Raw genomic sequence first — 16,352 nt, forward strand, 5'->3', positions numbered from 1 at the left:
TCTTTAATCTAGCGTAACATTCTTAATTAGAGCTGATTTAAAAAAACACAACCCAAACCAACAAAAAAACCCCAAGCTCCCTGACTGTTTTGCTGTCTCCTCTATTTAAAGAGAATTTTTTCCTAAGAACATGCTGAATATGCTGAAATGAAATTTTGGAAAAAATTAAAGTAGAAAAATATTTGATGATGCTTTTCATTTCTTTGTTCCGATATAATATAGAAAAATATTTTTGTATTATGAAACAAATGGTGGGTTCTGCTTGGAACAAGATGCCTCAAATCAGTTATCTGAGTTGTCAAAAATGAAATGCACAACTGTGTTCAGAACGCAAACAAATTTTGAAGCACAAAAATTTTAAAATTGCAGAGACCAGATTTTCATGGATTCAGTAAATTTTATTCCCGAATATTGAATTATGCACAGGTTTGTGTGGCATAATGTGGGACACCAGTCCAATTTTAAACATTAGCTTGGTTTCCGTTAAGATTATACTGAAAGTAAAAGTATCCAGAGAAATATAAAGGGTGTACACACATCTATATGAATATACCAAAAGAAAATACTTTGATTTACAATGAAATATTAGCCACTGTCTGTTGAAATATGTGGGAATCTTTTTGGTACCACCAACAAACTTTTAATGAGCTTTAATAAGTATTTAGATACCTGTGTATTTGGTCTAACTTACAGCCACGATCCTTTCTCAACAGCCTCTGAACTGTGGTTGTTCAGAGTTGTGAAAATCGGGCTGGCTATTCAAACACCTAATTGTGGATTAAAATCCTGACTTTGGGAAAAACTTTGGAAAACTGTTTCTGATATTGAAGCCTATTGTCTGAAAATGGGAAGGATAAGTGCTTGAGAAGTACAGGGACTAGGCTATTTGTAAATATGTCATTGACTCTTTGCATTCATCTAGTAATCAGTGTTTATTATGTGTGGCAGGAAATACATATGTAATTGTATAAATATATATAATTCATATCATACGTAGTGTTTGTGTTGCAAAAGATTCTCATATGATCTGTAGGCAGGTGTGAGAGTTTTAGAGACTACCCTGGCGCAATGTAAAAGCGGTGTGAATATTTATCCTTTGTTTTGCCTCACGAGCGTTTGAAAGAGATGAAACCCAGCCTGTCTATAATTTTGGGCATCTAGGGTTTGATTCCTTTCTGAAAACATTCTGTACTTGGAGAACTTTATTAAGAGCACTGATCTGACAGCTAACCGAGGCAATACACTACTTGGGTTTTCTCTCGGAGGAGATGCCTTCTGAAATTTTAATTCAAATCACTTGGAAATACAGACTCTGAAAATACCTTGACCCGCCACCCCTGTGATTTCTGTCAGACATCTCTGTCTTACTTGCTTATCCTGGTTACACTGACTCAGTGCAGCCAGGGTTTGGGTTTTCAGTATCTTCCCTGAGCTCTGCCTGTAAACCCTAAATCCCGACGAGGGCGAATCTCAAGTCTCGCCAGTGCAGAATTTCAACCCCTCTGTTCTCCTGCCTCCCACCGCAGCCACAACCCAGAGCGAGCGTGCGTCCGCCTGGGATCTGACGGAGCCGTAAGACGCAGGATAAGACCAATCCTTTGAACCATTAGGACCGTTTTCCCTTCCTGGTGCTGCGTTGCTATCCTTTTGCTCACAAGTAGCTGAATGTCGATGGTGTTGAATGCCCAGAGCTGTGATTTGCTCTGGTTGGCAAGACTTTGTAAAAATGTAAGATACTCCTATTACACCCCAGTCTGACCGCTTAGTCATTACATTGGGTCAGATTCATCTGTACAGAGAACCAACACAAGACTCTCTGCAGTTCACAAATCCTTTAAGAATTAAATTGACCGGTTGCTGTGCAGAGACTCCAGAAAGGCATTTACATGTCTTTTACCTCTCACATCACCAAAGCCTTATCTGAGCTCCACTAAGGGACCTAATTTGTTGGGCTGAATTTTATTCCCTAACAGCTCCCCTCCACACCCAATTAGCACAACATCTCATATGACAAAGACGGAAAAGAAGTATAACTATCAGCCAAAAAAAAGCTATTGTTTTTTGTTGGTTTTTTTTGTTTGTTTTTGGGGTTTTTTTGTTTGTTTTGGGTTTTTTTTTTTTTTTGTATTAGATAACCACATGAGACTATTAACATGGACAAAGATCAACCATAGGGGCTAAAGAAAATAATAAATACATATTTGTGGTTAGTGCCTAAGCACTAACGGAGTTCAAGGCACACAGATTTCAAATGGCACCTACTTTCTTTTCTACCTTTTGAACAGATATGACTCAGGTGGACATTTACTCCCCAAGGAACAGTATACTCTCCTGCCCTTTGCTGCAGGTTTTTACCTTCTGAATTTTATTCCACACACGTCCTTCATCACTTCTTCCTTCAAGGGTGTCCATGGCATCTGCCATTAGCGACTGCAGCTGTGGCACCAAGATAAAAATTATCAGTGTGGAATTCACACAGAAATAACTTCTCTAAATACACAGATTAAAACCTAATTAAAAAATCATTTGTACGCTGATGATTTTATTACTCATCTTTCACACAATGAGCACTGCCACCTCATCTTTGCTTCAGCCATTACACTGTATTATTGTGGATATAAAATACTTAACAATGGGAAAAAATCCGCTGGAAAATTTGTATTTAAGCCTATACGTTTTAATGCAGTAAATGTTTATACTTAGTAAAGGAAGACTTGGGTTGTAAAGAATAAAGGCTCCATATTTCATTCTTTAGCTGTCTGGGATATTCTGTGTTGTACATGAATGCTTTTTAGTAGTTTCTCCCAAGGCTAATGTATCATAATTTAAAGCAGCATGTAAAACCTCACAAGAGGACAACACTAAAGCTGAGATGCTTTTACTGTAGCTGGAAGTATCTAGCTCATTTTCCCTGCTTTTACTATCCTTTTTCTTTGGCAAACCCTCCTTTCTCCCCATCATTCAGCATAACAGAGCATAAAAACAAGGCTGACAATTTCTAGTGTAAACTATAAAAAGAAGCTGTAAGAAAATACTTGCTAATCAGTCCTTACTGTTAGAGGGAAGGCTAAAATTCAGGTTAGTTGTACTATTGCCTCGCTCCAGACCCTTCCAGGTTAGTCATAGCATTGCCTCGCTGTGCGCCCTTCCCAAACACTTCAAAATGTTTCAGTTGCTCTTAATTCAGTAACAGAGGGACAAGGGTCGGATCCAGGGTGTCCTTCCGTGAGCAGCCGTTGGCATTGGCATTTAGGAACAAACTGGGAGAAACTTGTATTTAATATCTGTGATGTTGCTGTGCTCTGTTAGGTCTATTCCAGGATGTTTAGTTGGTGAAAGTGAATGTAAACAATAGGTTTTGATGCCTCTTCCCAAATTTGTTACTCATTACGAGTAGTTGGACAGTATAAGAGTAAGCATTCGTATAGTCTCTTCTTTCTGTACCTAGATGGGCAGCAGTTTAATATAAGTACATAAGATGATGAAACTTAAAACATCAGTGTTTAGGCTCATCTGCGCAAGATACAAAAATGCCACCTTGAGATTCAAGGAGCAGATCTGTACTTCCTCAAGTTTACCTTTGCATTCAGGTCTTCGAAGTTAAATTTTTTTGTCTATGTCCTAACAATGGATAAATGATGGAGGAATCTTCTTTTGAATCTCTAAATAAATTTGCTGTGGTCGGTTCCAGCCTGCTTTCTCTGTGCTTGTGCAGCCATTAAGTTGAATCTTATTGGGCCAAACATTTGATGAAAAGCTTTTTTTTTTTTTTTTTGTCATGCCTCAGTATTCATGAAAAACAAAACTGCAAACTTCTGCCTCTGACTTTAATGCAAAAGGAGTCAGAACCTGTCAGAAATTTTCCATCACAATATTTCTATGACAGATAATCTCTCTCTATGAATCCAGAATAGACACAGCCCAGAGATTAAGGGTATTAAGGGCAGAATGGGCAAAGCACAGATCCTGTGTCAAACCAGGCAGAGGAGGAACCGGTCAGGGGAAGGGAAGGATTTCTCCATCGCTTTTCTTGGAGTGATTCTGTCTGAAGAACCGGTCGAAGAGCACCCGGCGGGGCAGGGACCAGGACATCAGTCTGTCACCCCTAAGGGGCCGCTCCGACAGCCCAACCAGGCTGGAGATTTCACTGCTTTGGGCAAGAAGTTAAAACAAGAAACCTTTCCAATTAAAATATCATTGATATTGATACACACCAGTGAAAAGTGCCCAGCATATGCGCTCTGGTTTTAATTTTTATCACCCAAAGTTTTTCACCAGCTCTATTGGCAGACAAAATGTGCATGCTACAAGAGTGGGCAGTTGGCAAACCACAGTAATTCTCCCAAAGCTGATCTTTTTTGGAAAATCCCCTCCAAGGAAAAATGCTGCATTTTTAAAAATATCTTGTCCTCATTTGATTTTAAATTGAAAGAGATTTCTGCCTTTTTAACAAGCTTTCATCTTGATTTATGATGTACAAATATGGTGACATTGAAATCATAAACCTTGGAAAGATTTTCTTCAGGGTTTTTTCCCACTTATATTCAACTCTTCAAGCTAATGGAAATCTTTATTTTCCCAGGGTCTGTGAATAAATACTGATCTAAAAAGGCCTCAGTTGAAGTTCTCTGTGCCATAGATTAGGACTCCATCTATTTAGTTACAGGAAGACATTTACACAGAAGAGTTTATAACTGAAATGCCTTTGGGATCCTTGCTGTATCAGTGCAAATTGCCCTATTATAAATTCAGTGTGTTTTAAACTTTATACAACTTCTACTGTATGTGATAATAAACATTTGGCATCTTTAGCATTTTCTAACTCACACAATTTAACTGCCTTGCTCGGTCATAAAGTCTTATCTCAGTTTTACCAATGTAAAGTCGGAATGACCTCAGAGGAATTACTTTAAATTTTTATTAGTACGTGTGAGATTAGAATTTGGCCAGCTCAGTTTTCTTCACGGAAAAATTCAGATATCTCTTAGAAATGTTGCTGAAGAGCAAGAAGCACGTGGAGTCAGCATGGGTGCTGCGGTTCTGACCCCACGGACACGGTGGGGCTGCCTCTGTAGCATCCATTGAGAGCCGCTCAATCACACCAGTACAGCCCAGTACTGCAAATGTGTCATCCCGCCTGGACCCCGGTGAAATGAGGAGGGTGACAGGTAGGCTGAGCAAGCGGGGATCTTTCGCTCGCTCCCTGGATGGTTTGGGTGTGCAGACCCAACGATGGGCAGCAATGTTTTGTGCTTGATGAAGTTGTGATGTGGTAGGGAAATGGTCCCTACTGCCATAAAAGGAGGCTGTGCCATGCGGGCTGGTGCCACCAGGAAAGGTAAATCCCATTAATCAGTCCCCGGTGAAGTCACTTTGCAAGTTCTTGCTTGCAGTCCTGTGTCTTAACACCGTGGTGCCTGAAGTTTACTAAAATATTCTAGCTACAAAGCAGCTGAGCCTCCATTTGCACACACAGACTAAAGATGTATTTTACAGCAGGATGACAGGACAAAGAAAAAGAAATGAATGCTGAATTAATACATTTTAATGCTCTGGACAGGGTAGCTGGTAGAGATTTTCTGCCTTTATTCTTTTAAAAAGCATTTTCATCTTGGGCTCAGTAAACAAAGCATACGTGTTTTGTTGAAAGATTTACAATCTGTCACTTAAATCTCCCAGCACAGACCCTTGTTCTGCCCAGTCCTGCCCCTAAGAGACTGAAGACCTTTGCCTTGGGTGGCCTAGAGCCTCCCCCAAAAAGCTTTCCAGGGAGGGTCAGGCTCATGATTACTACATGACAAGATACAGGCAACAGCGTAATAGCCTGTGCCTAATGTGTGATGTACTGAAAATATTGTACCCAAGAGAAAAACCTATCACTGAAACGCGTACCAATAACTCAAGACCCTTTAGTCAGCCTTGAAATGTGGTCCTGCTGAAGTTTAATGCTAGTAAACTTGCATCAAAAGGAGAATGTCTTTTAATAACACAGTTTCTTTGCAATGTCGTTTCCCTTATCTCGAGCCCAGACTTCAAAGTCTGGCAACCACCTCCTGCAGTTGCAGGCCGCTGCTCGTCTTCCCTAAAGCAAGCTGCTGTGAAGCTTTAATTCTACAGAGCTTAGGAGCTTTGCAGGACTGCAAACAAATGTCAACGGGACTGGCTTTGGGAAAACCAGGAGTTTTTAGTGAACCGAAGTTGGATCATCAAAATTGGACTGCATTTAAATGCAGGAACTGGAGAGCGACTTTTTTTTTTTTTTCTTCTTTTTTTCCTAGAATGAAATACTTGAAATTTGCACGTACGTGAGCTCCCTCCCCCATCAGAAAACCTGACAGCCTCATGGAAGAATAACCATACGGTGCTTTCTGATTGCAGCTTATTGATATACTATCAAGCTATTAATGATTCTAGTCTTGCAACAGCCCTGCTAGCATCACTGCCCTCATTTTACAAAGGGAAAACAAAAGCATAACAGGTAGACGGGTTTATTCAGAGGCAGGGAGCAAGTGGTAGCTGGAGCCAGGAAAGAAAATCTTTTTTCTCTTTTCCCCCCCTCTCCTCAGCTTTAACTAGATTCGGCCTGTTTTGCTGCAGGTGGCTTCTGGTATTAGATATCTTAAAGTAGCACGATCTGAATAATTGCAATCATTTTCCCAGACTGATTTGGGGAGGTTTGGGGGAAAAGAAGAGGTTTTAAAAATATGCCTACAGATGAGTCATGCTGGTTCTATAAAAGTCATCCTTGCAGGTGATTAGCACCTCCTCTGACAAGGCACTGCAGTAGGATTTTAAAACTACTTCAGGTCCACGCATACGAAAAATGACTTCCAGAGCAAACTGCAGCGCAGTGCTCTGCCCCAGCCCTTCCCTCCCTGGCTCCCTGCCTCTAAAGGCCAAAACAAGTATTAGAAATAAATACTTACCAGTTCGGCATCCTGCTGACTGATGTCCTGCAGGTAGGGAATGGTTGCTAGCTCAGCCATCGCTTGATTAATCACTTGGGACTGTTCCTCGACTCTCTGCAAACGGCCGAGGAAGCTGGCGTAATGCAACTTCTCTATCCCACGTGAACAAGCGCAGAGATTGTCCTGTTTTCTCAGCAAAAGCAAGTAGGTTAGAGGAGAGTTGCAGGAAACGCTCTTATCCTTTGAGTCCTGTGCCTTGAGGCTTATCATCATATATATTTGTGCTGGTAATACTATAAGCACTATGGCATTCAGCACCTTTAAGATAATGCTGCTGACAATCTTTATAGAGGGAAAAAAAGAGACTTTCTTGCCACAATCTCTCTAGTAGTACTAGAAAAATAAATATGCAGTCGTAATATATGTGAAGGGGAGACAGCAGATAACAAACATGAATGCAATTTTCTCATTTGGAAGTGGCTTTTCCATAATCCCCTCTGTTAAATATTACCTGACTTTTATGGATTGCTTTTAAATTTTCAGTGAAGTGGTTGAGGAAACCGTGCAGTGTGTCAGCTTATGGCTTGTTTGCAGACTAGGCAAATCCATAGTTTTCAAATATATAACCTTGAGGGACTAAAACCTGCAGAGGTGGTCTCTGATCCTCCAGGCAGCTAGGCACGTGGTAAATTTTAAGCGTGTGAATACAGAAACTCAGCCAAGTGCTTGCATAAAATCTCAGCACCTGCTGAAGTACTTGATGGATGCCAGCCTTACCACCATATTTTCAAAAGTATTCTGGTGCCAAAAATGCAAATAAGCACCCTACTGAGATTTTCAAAAGCAATTTGGCCTAGATTCCTGACGAGATGTAGCCATTGCATATCTGAATGCTCAGCCCTTCCGAGTGAAATTTCCATTCATCTAATCAGGGTTTTGAATGTATTTAAGTGCCTGAAATTCCAAGAATTGGCATCAATTTTCAAAACCACTTCCAGTATTTTTAGCAGACCTTTGTTCTAGCGGTTACATACGGTGGCACACTGATGCTGCTATTTACATACGCTTCCAGGTAGGTGATTCTAGGTCCATTCGTATATTGAACAGGGTAAAAGGAAGGTTTTGAATGACATTTATTTTTCAATAAATGGTGTCCTGTTTTTAAAATGAACTTCTCTTGGCAAAGAATCTCGATCACTTGTTTTGATCTTGATCTTGGTTTTGCAGAAATTTGCACTAGGCAAACACCAAGCGTTATCAAAATGACTATCAACATAGTTCTCGTACCAAGTCTAAGAATTTAATAACAATGCTGTTCTTGCTTTCTATACATCTTACAAGAATAATAATGGAAAAAAGCTTAGTTTTCTTTTAACTCAACTAATCCTGGTATAGTTAATTTTACCCCTTTTAATATAAAACCTAATATAATTGTAAAATAGTATGAAGTGAAAGACCATGCACTGGAGACCAATGGCAGGAAAGCAGCTATAACCTGGGAGCTCCAGATATGTAAACAACTGAAAAAGAAAGAGCTGAGCCAATGAACTGGTATTTCCATCAGCTGAAGGAGAGAATCAGGCACTGCGCAGGGAAAAGGAGCTCTGGTCAGCAGTTCTCTGGAGTATTGCAGATAGCTCCACTCAGCTGTGTTTGGAGAGGTTAATTTAAACCCAAGCATCGTGGAGCAGAGAAGCCAGCATGGTAGGAGATACCTCTTTTGAGAGAAGTGTGGTTTGATTAGTCTATTAATGAGAATGCCAAGAGCTTATTATTCTTCTCAATAAACATAATGCAGGGCTAAATTCCAAAGAGAGCAAACAACTGAAAAGGGAAGGAGAGATAAAAGACAATGATAACAGAAGGACCATTGTGTATAAATAGGTACAAATAAGACTGGGATGGCAATCTAGCTTCTTATAATTCAGGTTGAAGGTCTGCAGTGTGTTTCAGCAAGAGCAGATAAGGCGGAAAACCTAACTAGTTCTAAGATGGATTTTACTCAATTTATGAATAAGATATTAGGTGACACTAAGGTGTATAATAGCAGGTGATTTGACCGGAGGAGCCAGGAAAGCCCTTCCAGGCCTACCTTACTCATGAACTCCTGTTGACCCACCTCTAAGTAGGGAGAGCAGGACAACTTTCTTAAAAACTGTTTTTATCATTTGATGAGTCCTTTTCTGAGGACCTGACCTAGTATGGGTAGGAGACATCAGCAGGAAAAAAAGATTTCTGTGATCTATAATGTGTGACACAGTCTAGTCAGCGTGGCACTAAAGCAAGGAACAACATGGAGCCTCGTCTCCACCTGATCGTGGGTGTTTGAAAGCCAGATAGCTGTGTCCCCAGGTAGAGCTGTGTGCATTAAAATAAGGAGAAGCAATCAGTTAATGAGAGAGAAAGAGAGCTCTTATCAACATGAAATAGTCTCGCAACATTTTAGATGCAGCAAAAGGTTTTTCCCTGCTATTCTTGAAATCCGCCCAAAACCTTTTTGTGTAAGCACTAAGAAATGAGTATATTGAGTCATCAGCTAAGAAAGCAGGTAAAAAATCCTCCCTCATCATGCTGTGGCTGCTGGGGGCTTCTCCAATGATTAAGAAAGTAAAGGCAAAAAGAAAACAATTTTTTCTCTGCTTGACTGTCCAGAAAAATAAGAGAGCATGCCACGTAGCGATGGGAAACAAATTGGGCATTTGTGCCAACATGCACTCCGTGGACATAGCAATGCTATTTAAGTTTATAGGAGGTTGGAAGTAAATAAATAAATAACCGACAGTGGGGTTTTTTCTGAAGGGATTAGAGGAGGTTGAACATTGTCAGAGGTGGTGTTTCAGTGACAATGAAAAACGCTGAAAGAGAAAGTAAATAACTGCTGCTGGCAGGAGAAAAAATTCCACGGGGAGCTGAACCACATGATGAGAATTACATGAACTATAGCAGAATTCAAGGGGCTACTAAGCTGCAGTAAAAAACATAATAAAGTGGCCAAGCAATCAGATGAAGATGAAACCAGCTCAGGTAGGCACGGTGAAGGTTAAGTAAAGAGCAAACTTAAATGGAGACTTCAGTGGAAAAGAGTTGACTCCTTTAACAACGAGAAGAGATACACATTTGAGGAATCGGGTAGCAAAGGAACCAGCAAATGCAGTATAAGGAGTTGCGGTTGCATCCCGGTTAGAAATGCAGTAACATATTAAGACAATAAATGATTAAATTATGATGGTGTTACTTTCTGGATGGGCCTCACCCCTATTGTCTGGTATTCCAAGGAGAATTTAAAGAGAAAAGTATAAAACGAGCAATTGATGGACTTTCTCTTGATGCCTTTATTTATAATGGGCAATCTCACCCGAGGTGGGGGTCCTCCCAAAAGAGAGCTTTCCCCAGAAAACTTTTTGCTGCACAAATTCCCTTTGAACTAAAAAAAAAACCAACCCCAAACTCAAAAAGGTGTTTACCCCCAGAGGCATCTTTGAAAACCTTCCTTCTAGGAGAGAAATAAGGTCTTGATGCCCAAGGATCAGCCCTGTCACATCCTCATTCCTCTGACCTTGGGATGAAAAAGCACCTACAAAAAGCAGATCAGCCTGTTCTGGGTGGAGCTTACTTGCTACTGCTAAATACCCAGAACTATCAAACCAGAGCAAAGATAGGACAGGCTTTCATCACAAAAAGCAGCTGGAGAGCATGTGAGAGGAGTGAATCATGTGTCCTTTCTGTATTGAGAATTTTGGGATGATACCCCCACTTTTTGCTTTTCTATATACTCAAGAAAGGAGTCATCCCTTATGCCACTTCTATTTATAAATAAAGTTTAATTGCTGAGTGCTAAAGAAAAAGAAAAGTGAAGTGGCTGGTCAGCCTGGATTTAAAGCAGGATCTGTCATATCCAATACTGTGGCATGTTTCACTGTCAGCTTTAAGAGCACCACTTTGCAAAAGTCCAGAATGCTCCCCAGTAGTTCTTCTTTTCTACCGTAGAGTCTTTACCACTATTTTTCAGCTCAAAATCTGAATGAAGTTGTGCCTTGCAAGCAGCTCTGTGGTGTATTGCAACAACAAGTGGAAAAATCCATCATAATGTTTCTTTAATGCCCTTGGTATCCTCCAGAAAAACGTGTATGCTGAAATCCGTGTGTAGTAAACACTTTCCCTCTACTTAAAAAATAGACAACAAAACAGCAAGATCTGTAAATGTAAGCATCATGCTGTGTATCATATGGTAGGTTTTGTTCACCTTTATAAGATGAGCAGTCTAATAAGACCCTCTGGCCACTGTTTCTCCTGTTAAGTATCATCATGTGCCCATGACATGGGACTCTGGCTGGAGAAAGGCAAACTTGGTGTGTACAAAGCAGCAGAAATTACCCCAGTGAAACCACTCAATAGAATAACCACTTGTCAGCGCTGGTAATCTTGACTGGAATACGAGTAGCTAAAGGTCTGACCGATACGTATTTTTTGAAGGCAAATAAAATAAACTTTGTGTCACGGTATGTATTTCTGGGTAGATGAGGTTTATGGCGTTTCCCTACCAGCAGCAGACGATGCCGTGCGGGGACCAGACTGCGGCATTCTTTCTGAAATGCTTTTTGCTTTACAATACGCAAATGTCCCCTTGATTTAAATGGGACTGGCTGTTCTTTCTGAAGAAGGGGGGCCGATAGAAAATGCTCTGCTTTTTTAACCTTTAACTTCATGTCTTATCAACAGTGGTGTGTGTATAAATCATATAATTAACTCTAGGTTGTATAGTTGCAAAGCTGAGGTGGCAGAATTGACTAAGTGTTGCCATAGCTTATCAAGCTCCGCTTCAGCACTGAGATGTTTTTGTCAAAAAAATTCTGATTAGGACAAGCATTTTGGATTGTATGTTTTCATCTGCAAATGGAGAAGAGGGCAGAAAGGAATGTTTGTTCTGTTAAAAAACAGATATATTCTTTTACCTTCTTAAAGGAGGTTGTAAAGCTAGAGTCTTTGTATTTCTGTATCTGAAGTTTGTCTTGCAAAAGTTTTTAATTTAGTTTGTGTGTGACACAAATACAATGGAATCGTATTTCTAGCTTGAAGAAAATTTTGGAATACTTTCAAGGAAGCAAAAGTGGCCAAATCTCTGCCAGGCCTATAAAGAGATTTTAATCACCGGTAGCAGAGCAGTTCTGGCTCTGTGCCTATCTGTATTATCAGGTATAATTGGCTTTGTCATTTGCGCTTTGGGTCAGAGGTTCTGTCTTGCCTGGATCATGCGACGCTATGAAAACTGAAGGGAAAGTGAACGTGTTTCCACCGATAATGGATGTGGAATGGGCAGCTGTTTGTTCTAACTCAGTGATAATTTCTTCTGCCTCAGGGCTTTCCTCTTCTCCATTAAAGCTCCCATACTGCCCCCCCAGTGGCTGGTTATAAATCTCTAGGACCACGGTTCAGACCTGTTAGCCCATTCTTGTTGCTGCTGGACGTGGCACTGGGGTAGACCTTGCCTGAACCACGGGGATGCTACGCCGACCTCCCCGAAAAAAAAGGCAAGTTTGCTGCTGACTTCAGTGGTCCTGGGATTTCACCCTGTATTTTTGGGAGCCCTCCTCTGCTTCAGCAAGAATATTTAAATGTATGAGGTGAGGTCTAGAGCTGGTAGAAAATATTACTGTGTAGGAGCAGTGCAAATTCATACAGCTAGTGGGGACTGGCTTGAGCAATCCTAACGCACCACTCTGCTCTCGTCTCTTACATGAGGAGTTTGTTTTCTTTTCCCTATACCCTGGATACCAGATACCGCATATCCCTGCGTGGACCACGTGGTCCTGTTCCTCCAAATTCATTTACAGAATAGGGTAGTTATGGAGAATCCAAAAGATAGCTGATTTCAAAACTTTTCTCTTCCTGATACTCTTTAGAGACTGAATAACTGCAGTAGAAGACTCCTACCTCTAAAAGCTCTGTGTTATACCCAAAGAGAGAACTGTGGGGTCAAAGAAATTTTTTAGAAACTGGAGTGTTACTGGGGCTTTTAGAAAGACCCAGGGTTTTATTCTGTATCCAGTTCCCAAGCCACTGTCTGTTTATACTTCTAGCTTCTTAAATGTTCCAAGTGCAATGCACCCAGCAGTAACAGATACTTCAGTCTCCCAAAGATGCCACTTCTATTAGTCTGCACATCAATAACTCGGGCTTTTGGTCATCCGAAGCCAATAGCACATGGCTTCACGAAAGAACTGGAAAGAAGCGGCTGTGTGCTTCCTTGGGGATGTCTGCCCTCCGCCTGCTCCACCTGCCTCCCACCGATGCAGAAGCTTTATGAGCGCCCATTCTGGCGAAGCACTAAGCACCTTTACCTCCCACTAAGCATGTGAGTTCAAGCACTTACTGTTGTTTCAGCAGCTGCTCTCTGAGAAGAAAGGAGATATAGCTTCCCCAAATATCTAGCTAATGTTTCTTCCTTGCTAGGGGTTGCTAAGTAGCAGTTTTTGTCAACCTTCTCTCTGGTATCAAAACCTAAGAATATAAATCCTGTGATTTGCTAAGACACCCCTGACGAGGAAATGGCTCTGATTCCTTCAACATACAGAAAACTGAAAAACTGTTATTGCTAGGGAAAAAGCGTTAACATTAGCATTTACAATCTGGGGAGGAGAGGCTTCTTCCACTTATTTTCAGGAGAATAATTTAAGAATTGCATTAAAACAGTCTAGTCTACATGCAAATTTGATTTTTGACCTTTTGTGCTAATCAAAAGCCATGGTGCTAAAAAGCTGTGTACATTACTGCAGAAAGTATGGAGTAGAATTAACTAATATACCTTCAATATGGTTGTAACAGATTTGAAGGTTATTTCACATACTTCACTACATAGGGATCAGGATCTAAATCACTAGAAATGCTTCAAGTACCAATTATTAACTCTTGATGGAGATCCTGGTGATATGTGTAGTATACTACAGGTATTAAATATAGCAAGTAGTTTTGCTGGTTATGTGAAGTAGGGACATAATATAATAGGCCATAAAGATTTGAGAAAATTGCATGCAAAGTGATTTTAAATAAACTGTGTACGCTGTTAAATAATTAGGGCTACTTTTGAAAAGTACCTAAACCCCATCTGAACTCTGTCCCTAACGCAATTCACTGAGCATTTCTGGACACAGGGGGAGCATGTGCAGAATGAATTACCCACCAAAAAGCACACGTCATTCACAGACACGCAGACTTCTGCCGCCATACACGCTACACACCAGAAAGTGAATTTTATACTCACGGTTAATTTGGTGCTTCTTATAAAATCCATTACTGGCACGATCTTTTTCCCAGTGTTATCCCAATATCTTTTTGTTTCTTCTTTTGTGAGAGGACTGAAAGGTGCTTTCTGGTCTAGAAAATGAAATAAAAAAACCCCGTATAATGTGTTTATTCATATACATTTTCCACAGAGGATCTAGCAAGATGACAGGTAAACTGGAGGAGGAGAGAGAAGGATGAGGAGAGCTGTCTGGATTGCCAGGGCTGCCGGTACAGAGAAAGGGGTCCCGAGAAGCTCCCCAACCCCCCTCCTTTAGCAAGGATCCTGGAGGTCACCCCTGAACTACCCCAGCTATTTAGCAAGTTGGCGTACCTGAAAAGATCGGCAGTTTTTTGCTTGACCACCTTTCCAAGATTTTTCCAATATGTTTGTTTCTGAAACCCAGAGTCAGTAAGTACCGCTGGGGAGGCAGGGACGGCCACCCAGCCGTCTGTGGCAAGAAGTGAAATCCGTGAGGATCTGGAATAGGGAAATGAAAATAATTTCCACTGTCACATTTCTTCTCAGTTGAAAGATAAGTTACTTTTTTTGGAGGAAAAAACCACAAAGTCTAAGAAGGAGTGACAAGTAGCCCAGAAACCTTGCCAAAACAAAGGCGGCCAAACCAACCCATCCGGCTATAACTGGGTGTTGAAATTCCAGACGTTGCAAACTTTTGCATCAACAGCTTAAATTTTGCTGATGCGTAAGATGAAGCACGTTCTTTTCATTTATGTACTTTTTGATGCTGCTCCTCCAAAGCATTAATAATTCAGCACTTCAGTAACATAACATCCCGATCTTTTAACTGCAAAGGGAGCTGTTTTGTTGTTCCCTGAATTTGCGAGGTTTGATTTCCTGCAGATTTGTGCTTTCACCAGCACCACCACCGTAATCCCAGGCTTCCTGCCTGTTCTTGCTGATCCACCCAGCCGTGGCTGGGTGTTCTGGGGCTTGTCCAGAGTTTGTGCCTGCCGCTGCCAAACTCCCAGTGCATCAGCCGGGTCGGTCTGCCCTGACCTCGGCCAGGACGGATGCTCAGAGCAATTGTATAAACCACCTTTGCTTAGGGAGCCAGACCAGTCCTTTCCTCCCTCCCCTTCCCCTGCAAAAAATAAACCTAGATTGACTGTCAGTGTCACTTTTCACAAAGGCGTGCTCTGTTTTCAGTGAGCTCTGCTTTTAAGATGCCAGGTTGTGCGATCACAGTGACAAATGGCGAACCCCACTCAGAGCTCTCCGGACTTACCCCTCTATAAATCAAAGCGAGTGGACCTGATATTTCCCTTGCAGCATATTCTGCTTCTGAACGGATTCTCAATTTTGCAACAAACTGCATTGCACACTTGGATTTAAATGTGTATCTGCTCCTTTTCCTTGGCAATAAGGAAAACTTTGAAATTAATTCAGTCCTTACACTCTAGCAGAACTTGGGCTAAAATTGGACAGATGATTGTTACAGAATAGGAAGGTTATTTAAAATAACATGTTCATGAGACGTCTGGTATTTCACACCCACTGTTAAAATGGGGCTTAGCTCATATTTTTAATTTCACCTATGATGTGAAATGTGAGATACAGACCTGCAGGTTGAATGCTCAGTGGTATCACACCGACAATGAGCTAAACTTGTTGCTTGTGATGGGTTTTTTGGTGGGCAGTGTGATTTTAGGCCAGATCTGAATAGATAAGTTGAGAAACCCCTGCTGCTTTGGCTGACTTCACCTAACGCTGTTGTGAGTTATCTCAGCATCAAGTCTAGGAAAAGGAGCTGCATCTGCTCTGTCTGAGATGGTTTCCAGGACAGAAAGGAGGGAGGTCGGGAGACGTGACACCTCTCACACCACCGCACTCTCAAAACCCCGATACCCATACTGTTTGTTCCTGGCTATCGATCCCATTTAATTCCTAGAAACTTCAGTGATCCCAAAACCTGCCCTCCGAGAAACTTGTGTAAAATTGAAGCAATTCTTTTAACCGATAGATTTTTTCATAGACAAACATATTTGAAGGCAGAACTGGCTCTATTCAATCTGTTTTGTAAGTGGCTAAAGTACTGTAGGACTGGGAACTTTTACCTCTTTTTTTTTTTTTTTTTCCTTTCCCCCTCCTTTTTCCTTATTGGGAGGAGTAAGAAAAAGTAAGAAAATGACTGGTGACACTTT

The 16,352-nt window shown here is 41.0% G+C and overlaps 1 protein-coding gene across 1 annotated transcript in view; it reads right to left on the reverse strand.

The window, feature by feature from the left end:
• SPATA16 (spermatogenesis associated 16) overlaps nucleotides 1–16,352 on the reverse strand; it is a 97,416-nt gene that overhangs the window by 11,323 nt on the left and 69,741 nt on the right. Inside the window, exons 7-10 of the mRNA XM_075033198.1 lie at nucleotides 14,521–14,667; nucleotides 14,167–14,279; nucleotides 6,927–7,091; nucleotides 2,356–2,436 (exon numbers count right to left, since the gene is read on the reverse strand). Coding sequence (XP_074889299.1) covers nucleotides 2,356–2,436; nucleotides 6,927–7,091; nucleotides 14,167–14,279; nucleotides 14,521–14,667 — 506 coding nt within the window. The remainder of the gene's footprint in view (nucleotides 1–2,355; nucleotides 2,437–6,926; nucleotides 7,092–14,166; nucleotides 14,280–14,520; nucleotides 14,668–16,352) is intronic.

This window comes from Buteo buteo, chromosome 7, assembly GCF_964188355.1.
Source record: "Buteo buteo chromosome 7, bButBut1.hap1.1, whole genome shotgun sequence".
NCBI lineage: Eukaryota > Metazoa > Chordata > Aves > Accipitriformes > Accipitridae > Buteo > Buteo buteo.